The sequence below is a fragment of the Mobula birostris genome, chromosome 6 (genome assembly GCF_030028105.1).
Source record: "Mobula birostris isolate sMobBir1 chromosome 6, sMobBir1.hap1, whole genome shotgun sequence".
In the NCBI taxonomy this organism is placed as follows: domain Eukaryota; kingdom Metazoa; phylum Chordata; class Chondrichthyes; order Myliobatiformes; family Myliobatidae; genus Mobula; species Mobula birostris.
In genome coordinates this window covers 1,267,668-1,290,006 of record NC_092375.1, presented here as the reverse complement: position 1 = coordinate 1,290,006, position 22,339 = coordinate 1,267,668, and the positions used below count along the sequence as shown (strand labels likewise).

Genomic DNA, 22,339 nt, shown 5'->3' with positions numbered 1-22,339 from the left:
TAAAAACTGTCTTTCTAATTATCTGGCTCGAAGCTTTTGACTATCTGTGGCTAATTTGCCTTTGTCAATCCAGTGGTAACTTCAAAAGAGCAACTGAACACTTCACATGGTGTCCACTTCCAAGATTGTGCTTCAACTATGGTGAACCCATCAATTAGCCAAAATTAGTATTATAAAACATTGCTGCAGGGACCGAGAGTTGCCCAAGCTTCCCTGCTTTGCCCACTTTACCCACTGGACACGTAGCTTCTGCTTTCTCACCTTTCAGTATTGCCTTATTCCCAGTCAGTCCTCTGTTTCTTTAAATAGAGAGATGTAAGTCTTGATCAATTTGTTGCTTCAACTGGTCTGCCTTTGAATTAATATATTCATCTGCTTCTGTCACTAAGTAGTTTTGAGGTCATCTCTCCGTTTTGTCAGTGGACTACTGACTTTTTTGTTGGACCATCGAACAGTACATCACAAGAACAGACCTTTCGGCCCAAATGTTGTGCTGAAACAATTACATTAGTAATTAAATGCCTGACTAAACTAATCTCTTCTGCCTACATATTCTTAAATTTTCCTCACATTCATGTGCCTATCGAAGCATCTATTGAAAGTCTCTAATGTATCTGTCTCTACCACCACCTGAGGCAGCACATTCCAGGCACCCCTCGCTTCCTGTGTAAAAACAAATTGCCCTCGCGTCTCCTTTGAAATTACACCTTCAATGCATGCCCGTTGGTATTAGACATTTCAACCCTGGGACAAAGATGCTGTCTGTCTATTCTATCTCTGCCTCTCATAATCTTATAAACCTCTATCAGATCTCCCCTCAGCCTCCACCACTGCAGAGAAAACAGCCCGTTTATCCAACCTCTCGTTATAGCACATGCCCTGTAATCGAGGTAATACCGTGCCACTTCTCTGCCTATATCTGTAACTGATCTATATCCCGCTGTATTCTTTGCCAGTATTCTACACTATCCACAACACCAATCTTCATATCATCTGCAAACTTACTAGCCCATCCATCTACATTTAACTTCTGTGATGGCTGTTTAAATGCTCAACACCCAGGAAGGACCTCATATTTCCCCTTCTCATGTGTTGTTAAACTTGTTGGGTTTTTACTGAACTGGTAGTACAGGTTCTAATGATGTGCATTTGTGCACATCCAGTTTGTTTTCTGAGGTATTCGTAGTGAAAAGATCATGGATATTCTCAAACATTAGAAGTGCAACTTTTGATTCTGAAGAGCAGTTTCATTGTATACATACCAAGAAACCACATTTAGTGTTGTCCTGCTTGCGACTGAGAGTTGGTGTGCTGATGAATTAGGGTTCTGTAGGATAGATGTCATGTAGATTTCCTGGGCATAGAACATAGAACAGTACACAGTTTCCAAACTAATTCCTTCTGCCTACACGTGGTACATTTTTTTCCATATCCTGCCTGTTCATATACCTGTCTAAATGCCTGTTAAGCAGCTCCCCACACCTACCATTCTGTGTAAATCTACCTCATAATATTACCCGTTAGCCTCTGATGCTCCAGGATAAAGAATCCATGTAGGCTCATGCACTACAATCCAGGCAACATCATAGTGAACCTCTTCTTTGCCCAGTTTAAAGCTCCTCAATATCAAACATCTCTGTTAAAACAGTAGCAGGTTCCTCCCTCAGATCTGTTATACCCTCAGTATTCTGGGTCAGGTCATGTCATGCCCTGGAGACTTATCCATCTTGATGTTTTTCAAGACACCCAAAAGCACCTCAATAATGTAACATGCCCCTCCCTAATTTCCATGTGCTTTTCCTTGTGGATGATTGTATTCTCTGTAAGATTATTATCTTCAGGGGTAATTCCACTGTGAAGTAGGTGGATGTTGAAGTCACACATTGTCACTAGATTGTGACATTCTTGGGTGTCTTGGGCTTTCCTCTGGCTTTCAGGCAATGCTGTGCACCACAGCTCATGTCAACATTTGTTTTCCAACCTTTTAGTCTTGCATAATCTGATGCGGGTGTTGAATGGCTCCATTTGGTGATCCATGAAGCCTTCAGCTGTTGCCATCATACAAGAAGTGGTTTACATTCACTTCCTGTTATCATTAATTACCCTCGTTGAATGCTGATACGTTTTATGAGAGACTGGTCCAAAGGGTGATAGCTGTGCAGGGGTGAATTGTACCACATGAATTGAGACATACTGCATGAAGTTACTGTGAGGGAAATGGTTATTTCTTTGGAAGGATCTGGAGATATTACTGATGGAAAACCTGAGTCCTACCTGGACTCCCCACTAAACCTTTATATTTTTGCAACAACTGCTTTCATATAAAGAATATTAATTCATTTTGTTTTTTTTCCTGTTTTCATTTTATTTTGCTTTGCCCTTTCTCAAGTTTATAAACACCAGAAAGCTTGGGATTTGAATCACTGATTTCCATGTCGTGTCTGACATACAGTGGGCATATGCCTGTTTGGCAACTACCCCATCAGAATGCATGGACATTACCCCTCCCACCACATTACTGGAGTCGTAGGGTGTCTGTTGTTACCCATCGCACTACATTCACTGATCAAACAGCTGGAGTGGGGGGGGGGGGGGAGTTCTGTTTTTGCTATCTAAATTCACTGTTACTGATTAACTATTGACTTGCCTTTTTTTTCCAGACAGCGGTTTTAAGAAGAGTACTAATTAATGTATGTTCTCATTCTGGGATGCTGCTGCTTTACAATGACTGGGTTCAGGGCTGCATCAGCTGGATAAGGGAACACGGTTAGATTGGTGATGTGTGTGATTTACAAAGTTGCTCTTTACTGCAAGCAGAATACATTCCAAATCTGTCATTCCAATCAGTAGCATGTCCCTGTATCCACTTTTCTGTACTCATGTCATCTCTCCACAGATTCTGCCAATTATAATGTCTTTTCCTTTTTTGGCCTTTCAGCTTTTTTTTGCATATAAGCCCCAGACCAACAGTGAGTCTGATTATAGCTTGTCAAGTTGTTGGCTCTGAAATAACTGCAGCAGTTGCTGATCTATCAATGATGACTTTTCAGGCCACAGTATACTTTAGTTTTTATCTATTAAGTTGGAACTGAAATTTTTGTCCTGGTTACATGTTTCTAGAATCTTGCCCTTGTGCTTTGAAAGGATTTTACAGGAATGACACTTCAGAGCAAACACAACACTGAACGATCGACTGTTTCTCACCTTTATAACCTCTGATAACACTGAACTATTGACTGTATCTCACCTTTACAACTCCTGATAACACTGAACTATCGACTGTATCTCACCTGTACAACTCCTGATAACACTGAACTATCGCCTGTATCTCACCTTTACAACTCCTAATAACACTGAACTATCGACTGTATCTCACCTTTACAACTCCTGATCTGTGATGATTTATTCTGTAGCTGTGTTGGTTTTATTTTTTCATTACTTGTTCTTTTCAGCGCACAGGCAGAGATGCTGCCCTATTAACAGCTGTGTCCTTTTAATTAGAAAGCTCAAATTATGCCTTTGGATTCTGAATGCCAATCAATTACCATTCTTTCCAAAGATCCCTAAATTCCCTTGAACAGGGTGGGTTACTGGGCTATTACAGAGGGCAGTAAGTGACATGACGTGACCATAAGATCAGAAGTTTTTGGCCCATTGTGTCTACTTGACCAAATATGGTTCTAGACTCGAGCAGAGCAGGCTGGGCAAGAGATGATATCCTTTCTGCCCAGAAGAGCATCGGTGAACCAGTTAGTGGTTTTATGAGAATCTGGTAGTTTTATCATCAACAACACTAATGGCCATGAACTGACACAGTGATCAAATAACTAGACTTGTATCCAGAGGTCTGCAATGTGGATTTGGCTGATAGGGTATAAAAGCAGGGAGGCTGTAGTACAGTGCCGTTCTATTTGTCACTAAAGGAGCTGCAGCTGGGGCTGAGACTTTTCTCAGGATGTTGCCTAAAATGGAATATTTCAGTTATGAGAAGGGACTGACTAGAGTTAGAGCAGCTTCGTCGTTGAGTCCTCTAAAGGATCACCTATTCTGAATTGGGTGTTGTGCAATGAATTGGAACTGATTAGAGAGCTTAAGGTAAAGGAGACGGTGATCATAATATGATAGAATTCACCCTGCAATTTGAGAGGAAAATGTTAAAGTGAGATGTATCGGTATTACAGTGGAGTATAGGGAACTACAAAGACGTGAGAGAGGAGTTGGCCATAATTGATTGGAACACTAGCAGGGATGATGGCAGAGGGGCAATGGCTGGACTTTCTGGGAGCAATTCGGAAGACAGGATAGATACATCCCAAAGAAGAAAGGATGACAAGGAAAGTCAAAGCCAACATAAAAGCCAGAGAGAGGGCATATAATAGAACAAAAATTCGTGGGAATTTAGAGGATTGGGAAGCTTTTAAAAACCAACAGAAGGCAACTAAAAAAAAAAAGCCATAACGAAGGAAATGGTGGAATACAAAGGTAAACTAACTAATAATATTAAAGAGGTTATCAACAGTTTCTTCAAATGCATAAAGTGTAAAAGAGGTGAGAGTGGATATCAGACTGCTGGAGAGGTAGTATTGGAGGGCAAGGAAATGGTGGACACATTGAATAAGTATTTTGCATCAGTCTTCACTATGGAAGACACAAGCAGTATGGTGGAAGTTGGAGAGTGTCAGGGGTCAGAACTGTGTGAAGCTACCATTACTAGGAAGAAGGTTCTTGGGAAACTGAAAGATCTAAGGGTAAATAATTCACCTGGACCAGATGGTGTACACGTCATGGTTCTGAAAGAGATGGCTGAAGAGATAGTGGAGACATTAGGTTCTGCCATGGTTCTGGAGGACAGGAAAATTGCAAATGTTACTCCATTCTTCAAGAAAAGAGAGAGGCAGAAGAAAGGAAATTAAAAGGCCAGTTAGTCTGGCCTCAGTGATTGGTTGTTAAGGATGTGGTTTAGGGGTATTTGGAAGCACATGATGGAATACACTGAAATCGCCATGGTTTCCTTAAGGGAAAATCTTGCCTGACCAATCTGATGGAATTCTTTGAAGAAATAACGAGCAGGATAAACAAAGGAGAATTGGTGGATTTTGTGTATTTGGATTTTCTTAAGGCCTTTGACAAGTTGCCACACATCAGGCTGTCCATGGTATTACATGGACGTTACTAGCATGGATAGAGCATTAGCTGATTGGCAGGAGGCAGAGTGAGAATATAGGGAGACTTTTATGATTGGTTGCCAGTGACTAGTGGTGTTCCACAGAGGTTGGTGTGAGACCACTTTTTAAAGTTATATGTCAGTGATTTGGATAACGATATTAACGGCTTTGTGAACAAGTTTGCAGCTAATACAAAGATAGATGGCGGAGGAGGTAGTGTTTAAACTAATGTGGTAGGGGGATGGGAGCCAGTAGGTTTACAAGTAGATGATGTAATATGAATGTAGGAAAGGACAAGCCAGTGAGGGAAATGGATGTGCCATGATCAAATGACGGAGCAGACTCGATGAGCCAAATGGTCTAATTCTCCTTTAGCTTATAGACTTATGGATGGGACCTGTGGGGGATCCTTAGAGTTATCAGGGATATGGAGTAAATAATATAATTTACCTCACTGCAGAGACCTGCAACTAGAGAGCATCAGTTTGGGGTAAGAAGACAGAGGTCTAACAAGGAGGCTTTTATTTTCCAGACTGGTTGAAAGGTGAAACACAGCTGAGGTGACCTGAGTGGTCAAGAGCACTTGAATAGCCAGGGCAGAGAAGACTTGTAAAAGGGGATTAGCATAGACCAACAACCCAGTTGATGGGTGGCATGGACATGGTGGAGTGAAGGTTGTGTTTCTGTGCTGTATCTTTTGACCTGTGTGATGTGAGTTTGAATCCCACCTCAAATATGGAATCAATAGTTGGTACGAGTGTGCTCAATAGTTAATCTAAAACGAATCAAGGTCGTTATCGTCTTACACAATCTGTGTCTCTACCTCGTCTGGCCGTATGTGACTACACCACTGTTCATTTTTAAATGTCCTTTGATGACCCAGAAAGCCACTCTGTTCTGAAAGGAGAATAAATGTAATTTTCCTGCTAATTCCAAAGCCCACAAACAAGTAATGACAAAACTACCCAATGCCCCCTAGCGATTTGTAGAATCTTTGATTGTACACCATATCATATTAGTCTAACATCAAGAGCCATATTATTTTGGCATTGGTAATGAGAATTACTGGAATCCACTTCTGAACCTCTGCCTCTATGCATTTTGTCTGCATTTTCATCTTGATGCTGCTCATAAAATGTTGCTTTTCTAAATGTGTGTTTCTGTGCCCAGGACTTCTGTATGGGAGACATATGTGGGAAATGCTTGATTATTGAAGTCAATGCTTAAAGATACGCCGAATTATATTTTAGCCAAGTAGAAAGATGCGCTTGAACTGTTTCAGATGGGATGCACACTTAAAAATTTCTTATCGATTATGGGGACTTAATTGAATGGCTTGTAAATTCTACAGAAATTATCCATTTAAAACGCAGCTTCTACTGCTGGGGGAATTATGAATTTTTATATTTTTGTGCTAATTTTTGTCACTTATGTACAAGGGAATCATCATCTAGATATAATTACAGTGGATTCTGGTTAATCGGGACATATTGGGACCAATACATTTTGACCCAATTAAGCGCCTGCCCCAATTAGCCAGAGTTTCATGGAAATAGTTAAAAAGGTATAAAAAAGGACAAACTACCATTTAACTGAGTAACAAATTACATATTTAAATAAAGTACAGAACAAATTAGAACACCACCAATACTACTACAGTACTATAAAACTGTATTAGTTTTTAATAGTTATTGATGGAGGAATTCATCCAGTGTATGCTGCTGTATTCTTTTGACTGTAAATGAACAAAATTATCGCAGTCTCCTCGTGCAATTAATTGGCTGTCTTTGTAGTTCCTGACTTTTGAAGTAGTGAAATTATTTCATTTTCATTCCCCTTCATTTCTGACGTCTCCAAGCTTAAAGAAGTCACTGCTTTTTAAATACAAACACACACAACTGATGCTATTTGAAGACTTTTTTTCTGAGCGCAGTGCCTTGTATAACGGTCACACAAGTGCAAGCGACTGCAGCTAGTGAGAAACTGTTGGGCGACAGACTCCGGTCCCAAATAAGTGGCTGCCTCAATTAGATGATGGCCTAATTAACTGAAATCCACTGCAGCTACAAGGATATTTCCAAATGTCATCATTTTTGGCACTGTTAGCTACAGCCATGGTTGAAGAATGGTATAGTTTGCTGTTAATGTGGAAGTTAGGTTTGGGATTGGTGGAGTTTTAAACTGGAGGTGTACAAGTTCAGGAAGCCTTTTAAAAGTTCTGAAGTATCTTAGGAAACTGGTCCATGTTAGATCTTTAACCTCTGGTGTACAATGATGTAGCCATGCACATAGGATGGAGATGTTGATGATGGAAAATGATACACACAGTGCTAGAATAACCACACGGAGTTGGTGAGTTGGAGTTGCGATGAAAAAGAGATTTATTCAAACTTCGCGGCCTGCTTTAAAGCCTTCCCGTTCCCACTCTCCCTGGGCTGGACTACTGTGGGGAATGCATATTCCCAGACCCTTTCCGCGCGCGGGATTTTCCCCCTGCTGGTGAAGATGGCCTGGCACCCTTTTTGGGGCCGCCGGCCCTCTGCCTGCGCGCGTTGTTGTGAGCCGGTTCGTGTGTGCCAGAAAGTGGGTCGCCACAATCAGCACCTGATGATGGGACAATGTGATGATTTGTTGGAGTCTTGTGGGGAAAATTTTGGCCAGGGTTAAGGTTGTGATCCTTGTCCCATCAGTCTTTCTAGAAGGTGGGTTGTTCTGGCGATGTGGGCAAGGATGAAAGTAGAAATTGGGTAGCCATGGCAGCCGTACTCTCTGCAAAATACTGACCTTGTGCATTCTGTCCCTGGAGAATAAGATGTTTCTACTTAAACTGATCATCACGATTTCCACGTTCATTTTCAGATGAGACTGGATCCTGTTGGATCCTCAATCTGAAATGCATCAGGCTGCAAGGAAAGAGGAGCAGTCAGCTTCCCTGTACAGTAAATTGTATAATAATTGGAAAACGGAGCCCATCTCCCTCACCTCCCTCCAATACATACATACATACATACACACACTCGTGCCACACCCTCAAGGTTTTGAAAGCGTGGTCCTTCTGATGGCAGGTTGAGTAGTTTGGGAAGATTGATATCAATTGACAGAACAACTTTTGCAATGTACGTATAGACACTGCCTGTCCAACCTGCACATTTTACGTTATGGGTTGTAGAAAGATTGATGTCATTCCTTTCACTACTGCTTCTGTTTATACATTTAGAGCTGATTTCAGTTCAGATGTTTTTGATTTTTGTTCCATTGCTTGCAAGGCTAGCACAACGTGGTCATTCAAGGGAGCACAATGCTTATGCAAACCGGCTATTTTCAATTCATTGAAAGGTTTCTGACCGCCTCCCTGACTCTTGCTGCACCTTTTTCTCTCTACTGCCCTATTGCATTGAGCTGTGTGCTGGGTAGCAGCCTCATGAATGTAGCGTTGTTTGTGATCATGTCAGAGTTCTCTCCACACCGCAGTCCTCACCATTATGTGCAGAAGCCAATGGGATTTCCTTTTTTTCTTCTGCAGACCATCTTGATTCAAAACATCTACCGTAATCCCCAAAATAGTGCGCAGACGGCAGACGGCTCACACTGTAAGTCCCGCCATCGGAGATCTGGGGGTTTGGCCGTTTTGTAGAGCAGTAGTTATTGGTCTCACCTAAACTGAGACCAGTTAAAACAAAGGTGAAGAGTAGCCATTAAGCTGGTGATGATCCAGGGCTTGATGTTCCATTCCCAACCAGCACAAATATTGAAGTCTCCCTGTCTGTGTAAGTTGTTACCATCTTTATGGCACCTGTAAGTCCTGTTCCAAGTCTCCAGAGTTGGGAAAACTGAAAAAGATCAATTTGACATTAATGAAATGTCTCAGAAAACATCAACCCCTGGCTAGTGATTGCTAAAAGGCAGTGGCATCTAGGCACCAGTGTGGTGCACGAGGTGGTTCAATAATATGAACACACAAGGTAAGTAGAGACTTTTCAGTATCATGCTTTGCTGAGATATGCCAACAACTCAAGACCAGTATTTTGATTCCGCATAACCTCAATTCTCCTCAAATTTGTGGGGATCTCATGGTATAAAATTACAAGTAGGACATTTGTTACTGTATTGACTGAACATGAGGCCCTATGCCCAGTGCAAGAGTCTGCCATGTTAACGTGGTCCTGTGGCTACACTTCCTGACCTGTTTAAAAATGAAATGCATTAGAAAGGCAAATGGTTTTGTAGATGCTGCACACTATAAAGTGTTGGGCAAATTTACCATTCTTTCAGATATGAGTTAGTGGTCCTGCTGCTGTTATATCATGATATCTCCATATCTTCACAGCTTTGTCAGACAAGTTCTGATGAAAAGGAAGACTCATCACTGAAGGGATTAACATTTTCTTTTCAGCTCCCCATGCTGTCTACCCTCAAGTAAAAGGGTGTGAAATAGGTTTTAAGTTGAATTTTTTTAGAGATGTGGTGTCAAAACTTGTTACGTTTTGTATTTCAGACCATTGCGCTCTTGAACTTATACCGTAACCCTCAAAACTGTACCCAGACAGCAGACGGTTTCCACTGTAAGTTAACAAACGCCTTTGCAGGTTGTCGAGTTGTATTTACAGTCAGGAGGATGTGTGTTTTGTCATCCTATTCAGTACTTGTAATAATATAGTTTGAGAAAAGTTTAGTATGTGTGAACTTACAACTTTCTCAACCCGCTGGGTGAGAGTAAAGATGATGTGGGGGAGGAGGGTGTATTTTGTCGGCAAAGACTGGAGCAGGAGACTCAAGACATGGAAGAGCAATTTATGACTAGTTCAAAACCCTTCCAGGTTGTGGGCTTATGTTTTGACTAAACTTGATCCAGGGGCTAGAACGTTGCACCAGATATCTTCGGGTTGTGGTGCTGTCTGAGCCTTGGACCAGGGGTCACAACAGAGCATTCAACGCAGAAGTGGTCCAGTTACTCGCCTGAAAGCTTTCTGTACTTTGGCTTACTATTGGTAGGGAGCAGGAAGCTTGATTGCTGTGATGAGTCAGAAATTCTTTATTTGAATTGAAGAGGTTTTGGAGGGAGGGCAACATAGAGATTGGGTAGGGGCTTCAACAACCATAGACTTCTAAATAATTAGTAATAAAGATGAGAAGTTCTCTCTCCTGCTCACTGCAGTCTGAAATACTAATAAACTATAATTTTTTTTAATATGTACAGTTAAAGGCAGATAGTAGAGATGAGAATCCCTTCAAAGTATATAGTATGTTTTATGAAACATATTTCAATGATATTCTGCAATTTAACAGATGTACCACATATCAGCATAGCAGTACAGATTTTGATGTTTTCCCAAAGCCACGGTCTGCTTTCATAATGAAAATGGGAAACTGAACAGAAGTGTTTCAGATTTTCATGTTAAGTGCAATTCAGCTGTTTAATGTAGCACTGAACATTCAGGGAAGGTGAGATCCTCAACAGAGTGGAAAACTCAAAGGTTAAATATCAGGCCCTCTGTGTTTGACTGTCAGTTGTGCTTTATATGTTCACTTTGTTGGTGTTCCACAGTAAGATTGGGAGACCATTGCTTCCATGAGTAATACGATAGCAGAATAACTTGCTCTTTAGAATATTGGTGAATTTTACACCCAGTCTTGCTGGCTTCCAGTTTGCCAGATATTCTTCATAGGGTCTTGATGTGGCAATGTCAAGTTCACAGAGCTGGAGGGATTGGCTCTTCTATACGTGGAAGAATGAGGTAATTGTCTGTTACTACTGGGCAAGCTCAGGGATGAGCTGAATGAATTGGGCCTTGTTCATGCATGCAAATGGTGGTTTATGCGATTATGCACAGGTTCATTGGGGTTCGGACTTGGTACGTCTATAGCTGTAAATGCATCTCAGGATCCCGGTACATACTAAAATATCTAATTATCTATTCTGGCATGGGATTAAGGCCCCATTCACAGTGTAATTAGTGCAGTAGTTCAGCTGCTCTGTCTGAACAGTTGGTCACATAGCAGCTGTTGATGGGTCTGATGTTGGGAATCCATCTCCTCCTCAATAGCTAATTACTTATGGGCTGTTTCCCATTGAATGAATTTCTGATCCTTGGGTTTCTAGTCAGAGCAGTAGCTGGTATATGGTGCAAGTGCTTCAGTGAGTTAACAATCTGCTCCATGAATTTTCTTTATGAAGCAAGAGATTGTTGGTGAAAGGGAAACTCAGATTAGAGTTGCCATTTTCTAGGATGGCATTTCCCAATAGATTACATGTCCGACCAGAGCTGGTGCTGGACACAAACAGAACTGGTCTGATCTTGCCTCCTGTCCACGTGGAGTGTCAACTCATGATTGCAGGCAGGATGTGATGATAACCAATTAATACAGAAGCTGCAGTGTCCTCGATTGACTGAGTCCATTTCAGTTTGATGTGACTTGTACTAATTGGGTGGGTGATGTCCCATTGCATCATGAAGATGCATATTATAACACAAACTGGTCTTGTGTGGTAGGCTTTTATTGTGTGTTTCCATTGTCTTTTTGCTACTTTGATGTAAGTTTTAAAATTTAGAAACCTTGGTGTATTTATGCCATTACCTGCCCCCCACTCTGACGTTTGCAATAGGAGGCTGGAGAGTCTTGAGCAGTCGTCAACACATGCTCATGTGTACATGGCCGTAACTGAGATGTCTTCATTTGGGCACTTGTTCTCATTACTACATTTGAGAACAGAAGACAGTGTGTGGCTGTCATGCAACAGCAGGTTGTTACAGACCTGTAGAATTGGTTAACGTGGGATCATAGGGATAAGGCAATGCAGGAGAGCATTCAGCGTCTAATTCACACCATCTGAAAAAGTGCAACACACCCTGATCTCACTTTCCATCATTCGGTTTATATGCACATAGTTATAACAACTAAAGTTGAATATATAAATATTTTCCTAATGAGTTGAGGGCTTTTATTTTTGCTACCTTTTCAGGTGTTTCTGGACTCCTGTCATTCTCAATAAAGAAGATGGTTCCCAAACTTTGGTTTAGTTTATCTAGCAATTGGGATAAATTCTGTATCCCTTGTCCATTGGCCTGGCCAGTTGATGGTACAGTGGCATCCACACCGAACTTCGAGGCAAGTGGCCTTGGCCTCGAATACTGCTGGCCCCTTGCACACTTTCCATCCGTGTTAGATTGAGCTTGGGCTAGCAACTTGGCCTTGTAAAAACGGACAAGTGCTAAAGAAACGGCAGGGTTTCCACCTGATGCGGAGAGGAACCACAATGTCCATGTGCCTGCTTTTCTGACCATTCATTTTGGCTGAGATAGTTTGATTCTCCTTCTCAGACAAATGAGACAACTGACCACACTACCTAAACACAAAATACTCTGCAGATGCTGGGGTCAAAGCAACACTCACAACACGCTGGAGGAACTCAGGTCGGGCAGCATCCGTGGAAACGATCAGTCGACGTATCGGGCTGGAACCCTTGGTCAGGATTGAAGAGGGAAGGGGCAGAGGCCCTATAAAGAAGGTGGGGGGAGGGTGGGAAGGAGAAGGCTGGTAGGTTCCAGGTGAAAAACCAGTAAGGGGAAAGATAAAGGGGTGGGGGAGAGGAAGCAGGGAGGGGATAGGTAGGAAAGGTGAAGAAGGAATCAGGGAAAACACAATGGGTAGTAGAAGGAGGCAGAACCACGAGGGAGGTGATAGGCAGCTGGGGGAGGGGGCAGAGTGAAATAGGGTTGGGGGAGGGAATTACTGGAAGTTGGAGAATTCTATGTTCATACCAAGGGGCTGTAGACTACCTAGACGGTATATGAGGATCTCCTGGTTGCCACCCACTTCAACACTGCTTCCCATTCCCATTTGGATATTTCTATACATGGCCTCCTCTACTGCCATGATGAGGCTAAACTCAGGTTGGAGGAGCAACACCTCATATACCATCTAGATAGTCTCCAGCCCCTTGGTATGAACATAGAGTTCTCCAACTTCCGGTAATTCCCTCCCCCTCCCTTCCTCTATCCCTATGTCACTCTGCCCCCTCCCCCAGCTGCCTACCACCTCCCTCTTGGTTCCGCCTCCTTCTGCTACCCATTGCGTTGTCCTTTATTCCTCCTTCACCTTTCCTGCCTATCACCTCCCTGCTTCCCCTCCCCTACCCCTTTATCTTTCCCCTTACTGGTTTTTCACCTGGAACCTACCAGCCTTCTCCTTCCCACCCTTCCCCCACCTTTTTAGGGCCCCTGCCCCCTCCCTCTTCAGTCCTGACGAAGGGTTCCAGCCGGAAACGTTGATTGATCGTTTCCACGGATGCTGCCCGACCTGCTGAGTTCCTCCAGCGTGTTGTGAGTGACCACACTACCCCATGTATATCAGCCAAATTTCTCAACAACCTCATACATTTCTGTACCTTCTCTGATGCAGTTTTCTTGCTGTATATTAATGCCAAGTTAGCTGTCACTATGGTGAAATGGCTGGTGTTTCACAATTTACATAACCTCCCTCTTGCACTTGCTCTCAACAAAGAAAGGGAAAGCACAAAGGCGGTAGACCATTTGCTCCCCCTTGACTGCTTCTTCATCCCTTAATATTCAAAATATGCTTGGTGACTCAGCCTCCACCACTGAGTTAGAGAATTCTGAATTCCTGACTGAAGACATTTCTTCTCATGACCATATTGAACATTTGATTCCTTATTTTAGATGTGTATCTTAAGCCAAAAATGTTATGACATCTATCCTGCTGAACCGTCTAAGAATTTTGTATGCCCCATGGGGTAACTTCAGGCTCAATTTAGACCAGGGGTTCCCAAACTTTTTAATGTTTTGGACCCCACCGTTAACCAAGGGGTTCTGGCCTCCTAGATTGGGAACCGCTGGTTTAGAGCCACTGTTAATCTTTCCACAAAGGAGAATTCAATCTGATGGACGATTATCATACTCCCTCTTCACAAATCCTATTCTTGTATAACATTCCAGATGATGTTACGTAATCAGATTAAGACATAGAACACTATAGCACAGGGGAGTCCCTTTGGCCCAAGATGCTGTGCCAACCCTTTAACGTACTCTAAGATCAATCTAACCCTTCTCCCTGTTCCATTTCGGCTTGAGATAATTTTATGCCCTCAATTGATGCTGTTTTCAGACATATACCACAGCTGACCACACAATCTCAAGGTTCTTCTTTGATCTCCATTGTTTTGTGTGGAACTACATATCCTGGTGGATGTTTCTGCAGCCATTCACATCGTCTGTCTCCTTGAAGTTTCTCTGTTCTTTTCACAACTTCTGCTCTTGAGACATGAGGGGTTTTGCCACCACCACCATCCTTTTGGGCAGGTAGGGGTGACAGAAGAATGGAAGTTATAGGCCAGTCAACCTCACTTCTGTGGTTCGGAAGATGCTGGAGCCCATTATTAAGGAGAGGTTTCTGGGTACCTGGAAGTGTATGATAAAATAGGCCAAAGTCAGCATAGCTTTCTCAAGGGGAAACCTTGCCTGACAAATCTGTTGGAACTCCGAGAAAATAACAGGCAGGATAGACAAAGGAGTGTCAGTTGATGTTGTTTAATTAGATTTTCAGAAGGCTTTTAACAAGGTACCACACATGTGGCTACTTGACAAAATAAGAACCCATGGAATTACAGGAAAGATGCTAGCATGGTTAGGATATTGGCTAACTAGCAGAAGGCAAAGAGTGGGCATAAAGGGAGCCTTTTCTGGTTGGCTGCTGTTGACTAGTGGTGTTCCACAAGGATTTGTGGGGCCGTTTCTTTTTACATTACATGTCAGTGATTTGGATGAACGAATTGATGGCTTTGTTGCAAAGTTTGTGGACAATATGAAGATAGTTCAGGGGCAGGTAGTGTTGAGGAAGCAGGGAGTATGCAGAAGGACTTAGATTGTGAGAATGGGCAAAGATGTGGCAGAATATAGTGTAGGGAAGTGTATAGTCTTGCCCTTTGGTAGCATGAATAAAGGTGTAGACTATTTTCTAAATGGGGAGAAAATTTAAAAATCAGGGGTGCAAAAGGACTTGTGCAGGATTCCCTAAAGCAGGGCTAGGCAACCTTAAGCACAAAATGATTTTCTAGTATGCGTTATTCATTAATTTGAGGCAAAACATAACTAGATGTATTTAAATGGATAATTCCCATATTTCAAGTTTTTTTTGTGGCATTTATCTGGCCCACTATCCGCTCATTAATACGCGATCCGGCCCACAGAGGCAAAAAGGTTGCCGACCCCTGCCCTAAAGGTTAACTTGCAGGTTGAGTTGGTGGTAAGGAAGGCAAATATAATGTTAGCATTCATTATGAGAGGACTAGACTATAACAGCAAGAATGTAATGCTGAGGCTTTATAAGGTATTTGTGTGACCACACTAGGAGTATTGAGAGTCGTTTTGGGTTTGTTATTTAAGAAGTGCTGGCATGAGAGAGGGTCCAGAGGGGGTTTACAAGAATGATTCTGAAAGTGATAAGGGTTAATATATGAGGAGCATTTGATGGCTCTGGGCCTGTTCTTGCTAGAGTTTAAAAGAATAGTGGGTGATCTCATTGAAACCCATCGAATATTGAAAGGCCTAGATGGAGTGGATGTGGAGAGGATGTTTCCTATAGTGGGTGAATCCAGGACCAGAGTGCACCTCAGAATAGATGAATGTCCATTTAGAACAGGGATGAGGAAGAATTTCTTTTAGCTAGACTGAGCAAGAGGGCTGGTGAATCTGTGGAATTCAACAGCATGGACAGCTGTGGAGGCCAAGTCACTGAGTATATTTAAAGCTGAGGTTGATAGGTTCTTGATTAGTAAGGCCGTCAAAGGTTACGGGGAGAAGGCAGGAGAATGGGGTTGAGAGGGTTAATAAATCAGCCATGATGGAATGATGGAGCAGACTTGATGGGCTGAGTAGCCTGCATCTCATGTGGGGCATAGATTGTAGAAGGTTTTCTCCATGGCAGAGGTGTCTAAGACTAGAAGGTATAGTTTTAACGTGGGTAGTACAAAATTTAGAGGGATCTTGATTACAGTTGTTTCACACAGAGTGTGGCTGTAGTCTGGAATACACTGCTTCAGGCTATGCACTTAACTGGCCCATTGAACAGTCGGGGCATCCGAGATTACAGACCAAGTGCTGGTAAATGAGATTAGTATAGTTTGGGTCCCTAATGTGTTAGCGTGCACATATGAGTGGGAGGGTCTATGTGACACTGGCCATTCAGTCATTATCTTTTGGTACTTGCTACTGTATCACTGTTGTTTCAGTTTGCTATTTTCCCATAATCTCTACTCTGTGGAGCAGGGTCAAGCCACGTAAATATTCCTTAGGTATGCTCTTCCTAACTCCCCTTTAACTAGACTAATTTTATGCAGTAGTAGGTGTTCTTTCCAGCCCTCAATAGGTCATTACGAAAGGAGCAGGAGAAACCCAAGTTCAAATTTAATTGTCAGTCACCCGTACCATGAATACAGCTAAACAAAACCACCCATTTCAGTCTTTTCAGTTCTTCAGTAAAATCTGTTATCCCAGTTTTTTTCTCAGACATTAATTGATCTTGGACTTCTACTCAGTCTGATCATTTCTGACCATCTTTGTGGTAATTGTCAAACTTTCCACACGGCATATTGCCCATTAGTTCCAGATTCCAGCCTGTGAAATCTTGGCACCTCCCACAGAATCATAGAGAAGTACAGCATGGAAATAGTATTTTTGGCCCATCTAGTCCATGCTGTAACCATTTAAACTCCCATTGACCTACACTGAGACCATAGCCATTCAAACTTTGCTTAAGTTTTGAAATCGAGCTTGTATTCACCACTTGTGCTGGCAGCTTATTCCACACTCTCACGGCCCTTTGAGTGAAGTTGTTTTCCCTTATGTTCCTCTTAAACTTCTCACATTGTGTCCTCTTGAAATATAAAGGTATCAGTGATTTTCAGACTAAGACACTATCGTTCAATCCTACGTATTCTTTGGAATCAGTTCACTGAGTTAAAACTACTGCTTCCAAAGCAAGAGTAATGTTGGGTACAGAGTACAGACAAAATGTGTTCTCTGGGCCTATTCCCATTCAAGTTCTCCGGGATTTTAGAAAACTTTCCTTGTATTTATATTCCAGTCCTTTTGCACAAATATACAAATGTATTACCTTAATAAATAATTACCATAAGACCGTAAGATATAGTAGCAGAATTAGGCCATTTGGCCCATCGAATCTACTCCGCCATTTCATTGTGGCTGATCGAATTTTCTCAGCCCCATCTCTGCCTTCTCCGCATATCCCTTCATCCACTGACCGATCAAGAATCTATCAACCTCTGCCTTAAATATACATAAAGACTTGGCCTCCACAGCTGCCTGTGGCAAAGAATTCCATAGATTCACCACTTCTCTGTCTGAACAAATTCCTCCTCATCTCCATTCTAAAAGGATGTCCCTCTATTCTGAGGCTGTGTCCTCTGGTCTTAGACTCTCCCACCATAGGAAACATACCCTCCACATTCAGTCTATCAAGGCCTTTCACCATTCGATAGGTTTCAATGAGGTTACCCATCATTTTTCTGAATTGCAGTGAATACAGACCTACAAAATACAGAGCCATCGAATGCTCTTCATATGACAAGCCATTCAATCCTGAAATCGTTTTCATGAACCTCCTTTGAACCTTCTCCAGTTTCAGCACATCCTTTCTAAGATGAGGGACCCAAACTGCTCACAATACTCCAAGTGAGGCCTCACCAGTGCTTTCTAAATCTCAACATTACATCCTTGCTTTTATATTCTTTCCTTAATTTTTATTACTTAATAATTAATTATTTGCTCAATGTGCATGTTAACTTCCTCCATTTCATAAACCTACACAGCTGGAGGGAAGGTGGGCATGGCATTGTTGGCTTTTGGTCCCTGTAATTTCCTCTTAGTTAATGTGCCTTCGTAAACTCAAGTCAGTTTAATTCAATTGAATTCAAGTTTAATTGTTGTTCAACCATACTTGAATACAGCCAAATGAATGTGTTTCAAGGGCCAAGGTGCAAAACACTGTACCAACAGTCACACACAAGATCACCATCATGGGATAAAATAGTTCCAACATCCTGTGACTTAGAAAATACAAGGATGCAGAATATGAATGTACATAATCCAGGACTCCCCGCACACACCCCCCCCCCCCCCCCCATACCCTGGATCATCTGTCAACCAGTTTTCACCCCCCTAGGCAGCATCACGGCTTTGAGGCCCCATCCTTCATTATACAAGCACATATAGGATATTAGTAAAAACACAGCCACACAAGTATATCTGATTATTGTCCAGAACCCTCGGTCCATCAACTACAACTGTGCTACACTGCTTCTAGTAGTGTGTGCTGGCTTGGGCGCCTCTCCGCTGGCGGCTGAAAAGCAAGTGCCCCCCGCAGCTTGAGGCCCGAGTCCATTGAGTACAGCCCAAAAAAAATCTGCAATTGACCACAGCAGAGCTTCTCTTCCACCGAGTGAAACTCTGGGAGGGCAGTGCCAGCTTCCGGGCGACTGCAAACAGACAACACTGTGGCTTCAGGTCTAGTTCTCGCTATGACCGAGGCCAGGCAGCTCCCCCGTCATCCGCACCTGCTCTCATCCAATAAATCAGTGAATCGAGCTTGAGGCATACCAGATTAACAATGTCCTAAAGGGTCTTGCAATCGCAAGAAGAGCGACCATGACTGCTCTTGACTGTGAGCCTCCACTGGCTAGGCAGCAGCACAATGCACAGCTTCTTCATTATTTTCCGCCAGCAAGCAACTCGTTGATGGAGTAGACCTGCAGTACTTAATGTGTAGCAGGACCTTGTGATCATTGGAAGTATGTTTAAGTAGAATAGTGGCACCTTCTGTTGACCTTGTAGAAGCCACTGTGACCAGTCGTGACACCATCTTGCCAGAAGACTTAATTTTGTTCTTCAGGTTTTGCTCTGATGATTCAGCATGTGCCATTCTCTCTGATTATTTTTTTTTGAAAAGCAGTACTATGTTACCACAAGAGATTCTGAAGATGCCTGATTTGCTCCAGCATTTTGTGTGTGATTCTCCGTCAACAATTATCCATGCCTTCAGTGGTGTACCTGTGGCCAGAGGGATCACAAAACGGTGCCTGGAGCTGCCTTATTTTCCCTTTCCTTGCTCATTGATATTTCTCATTACCTGAGCCTGGAAATTATCAACTTTCAAATAAATGAAACTTAGTATCACCTCTGGTTCTCATTTTTAATCCCAGTGCTTCCTCACAGGTTACCCACTGTGGTTCCTCAGAACCACCACTCATTGTTAGTCTTTTGCTCATTAATTATTCAAGGAAATTTTTATTCTTTTACTTGTTTTCATTTTATTTGTACTTCTAAGTTTTAACTACACACCTTTGCTTTCTATAATCCAAAGACCTAGAAACCTGAAAATGTTTAATGTTTAAATCACATAATAATTAGGAATTTAAATTCAGTTAAGTAAACAAGTCTGTAACTGCAGCTAGTCTCAATAATGGTGATTATGAAACTTTTCTAACCAGATCCTTTAGCCCTCTACTCGCTTCAACAAAGAAACTGCTTCTCCAGCCCACTGGTTAATGTACCAGTAATTGTCCCCATCAAGCCATTTCAACTTATCTGAAACAATTATTTCCCTTGTTTGACATAATCATGCAGGATATCCCTGCTGTTTGTGCCTCTCTCTTTCCCGGTTCTGATGAAGAGTTGCAGACTGTTGACTGTTCCAACTCCCGCACTCACTGATGAAGGCAAGTGTGCCCAACAGCACCAATTCCACATTGTTTACCTGTGTTCCTGCTTTCAAGGATTCCTGTACCTATACCTGACGAGTCTCTCCAAGGTACTGCCATTCACTGTGAATGTGCTCCCTCGGCTTAACTTGCCAAAATGCAACTTCTCACACTTGTCTGAATTAAATTGGGCCTGCCATCCCTTAAGTGATTTATGATCACTTCCACAAAAATTGTGCTTGTGTCTTGAGAAATATCTGTCAGTGCCTTCTCCACACAACCTCCCTCCCAAAAAAACTGAGTATCATAGCACTATCTTTAGTGACCTGACGCAATCCTGTCCAGCCCTGCATATCTAAATCACTCACTGCTTTTGTACTCAGAACCCCTTATCTTTCCTCTACACTTGATTAATGTTGGGCTTTAATTGGAGCTGATATTGTAACATACTATTGCTGTAACTTGACACAGCTGGTGGAAGGAATGTACCAATATGAATTCCACGCTGAATGCCTTGCAGTGCTTGTACTCGTGAGAATTCAATGTTGAATGAACATTTTGGAGTGTTCGAGTGATGATGTGTCTCCAACACAGGTGATCTCTCTTGGAGTTACGGGCCAGTGAAAACTGAGCACCTAAATACAGACAGTGTCTGTCAGGAGTGCTGGAATCACTGCAAAGTCAGTTGGAAATTTCATGGGCACAGGAAGAGCTTTAAGACCTTAGTGGGATATGCATATTAGGATGAAAGGGTTCTTGTATTTCAATATTTAATGTAGAGTGATGTATTTAACAAGTATATGTATTTTTAATTTTTGAGGTCAATCGGATACTGCAGCTTTAAATCTTTGGTATGGCATTAATTGCAACTGTCTAACTCTTGTTAATTTGTCTTGTTAGGTGCTGTTGGTGATGTTGAAATGCAGGAACATTATGATGAGTTCTTTGAGGTAAGCAACCTCTGCTTTGAATAGTGGATGGTATGGAAGGCATAAGCTATTCTGCAGTGGTCCATCTGTCATTTTATCCTCCAACTTTGGTCTTTTTTTTTTATTAACCTAGTAAAATCTCATGGTGGTACATTGCACAACCAGGCCCTTCAGCCATCACATTAATGCTGACCATTGTACCATAAATTCAGACAAACAGATTAAAATGTTTTGTCTGTGCATAGAAATTCTGGCACAAGAGTACTAATTCAGTCAAGATACCCCATATGAATCTTAACACTCCTCTTGTCCCCCCATTTACCCACCCTCACCTTTTCCCCTTTTTCCAGCTATCTGCCTTATCCTAAATCCTGTGCTTTACTTGCCTATATGAACACCGCCCAGTGAATCTCTGCTGGCTCCTAGTTCCTCAGAATTGTTCCTGCATTTCACAATGATGCCCAGTTAAAGTATAGATCGTAGAATTGTTATAGCAAGAAGATGACTATTTAATCCACTGAGTTTTGGCTAGTTCTGTGGTACACAATTCCACACTCCCATTCCCTTTTCCTATAGACATTGTCCCCTCTAAAAAGTCATTAAAATCATGAAGTCATACTCCGGACAGTAAGTGACTGTGTAAATCTATCCATTACAGAAGTTTTGAGTTGTGTCCTGTTGAGAGAGTTTAAACTGAAATTTATGATTCGTGAAAAGATCCTTGATTGGTCAGGGCATGAAGAGACATGGGGGACGGCAGGAGATTGGGGCTGAGAGGAAAAATGGATCAACAGTGATGAAATGGCAGAGCAGACTTGATGGGCCAAGTAGCTTAATTTTGTTCCTACATCTTATACTCTTATGTAATTATTTAAATTTAAATTTTCCAGCTGCCATGGTTGGAGAATAACTTACGCAATAACATTGAATTAATGGTTCAGTACTTTGTAGCTTAAATCTTTCTTTAAAAGTGACTTCACAGGTAGACAGAGTCGTAAAGAAAGCTTTTGGCACATTGGCCTTCATAGTTCAAAGTTTTGAGTACAGAAGATGGGAGGTTATGTTGAAGTTCTATAAGATGTTGGTTAGGCTGAATTTTGAGTATTGTGAGCATTTCCGGTCACCTACCTACAACAAAGATAACAATAGGCTTGAAAGAGAGCAGCAAAAAATTACAAGAATGCTACCAGGACTTGAGGACCTGAGAACTACAGAAAGGTTTCAATAGGTTAGGATTTTATTCCATGGAGTGGAGGAGAATGAGGGGAGATCTGATAGAGGTATACAGAATTACGAGGGGTGTAGATAGGGTAAATGCTTGTAAGTTTTCCCTCGGGTTGGGTGGGACTACAACTAGGGGTCAGGTTAAGAGTGAAAGATGAAACATTCAAGGGGAAATCTGAAAGAGAGCTTCTTTACTCAGAACTGCTGATACAAGTGGTAGATGTGGGTTTGATTTCAACATTTAGGGGAAGTTTCATTTGGTACATGGATGAGAGAGGTATGGTCCAGGT

At 42.1% G+C, this 22,339-nt stretch overlaps 1 protein-coding gene across 4 annotated transcripts in view; it reads left to right on the top strand.

Annotated features, from left to right (window-relative positions):
- The window catches only part of u2af1 (U2 small nuclear RNA auxiliary factor 1), an 81,779-nt gene that overhangs the window by 23,330 nt on the left and 36,110 nt on the right, over positions 1 to 22,339 (top strand). For 2 of the 4 annotated variants that reach the window (XM_072259807.1, XM_072259805.1), the window contains exons 3-4: positions 8,689 to 8,755; positions 20,797 to 20,846. In XM_072259807.1, coding sequence (XP_072115908.1) covers positions 8,689 to 8,755; positions 20,797 to 20,846 — 117 coding nt within the window. Of the gene's footprint in view, positions 1 to 8,688; positions 8,756 to 9,660; positions 9,728 to 20,796; positions 20,847 to 22,339 lie in introns of all 4 variants that reach the window. The other 2 variants (XM_072259806.1, XM_072259803.1) reach the window with 1 other exon arrangement.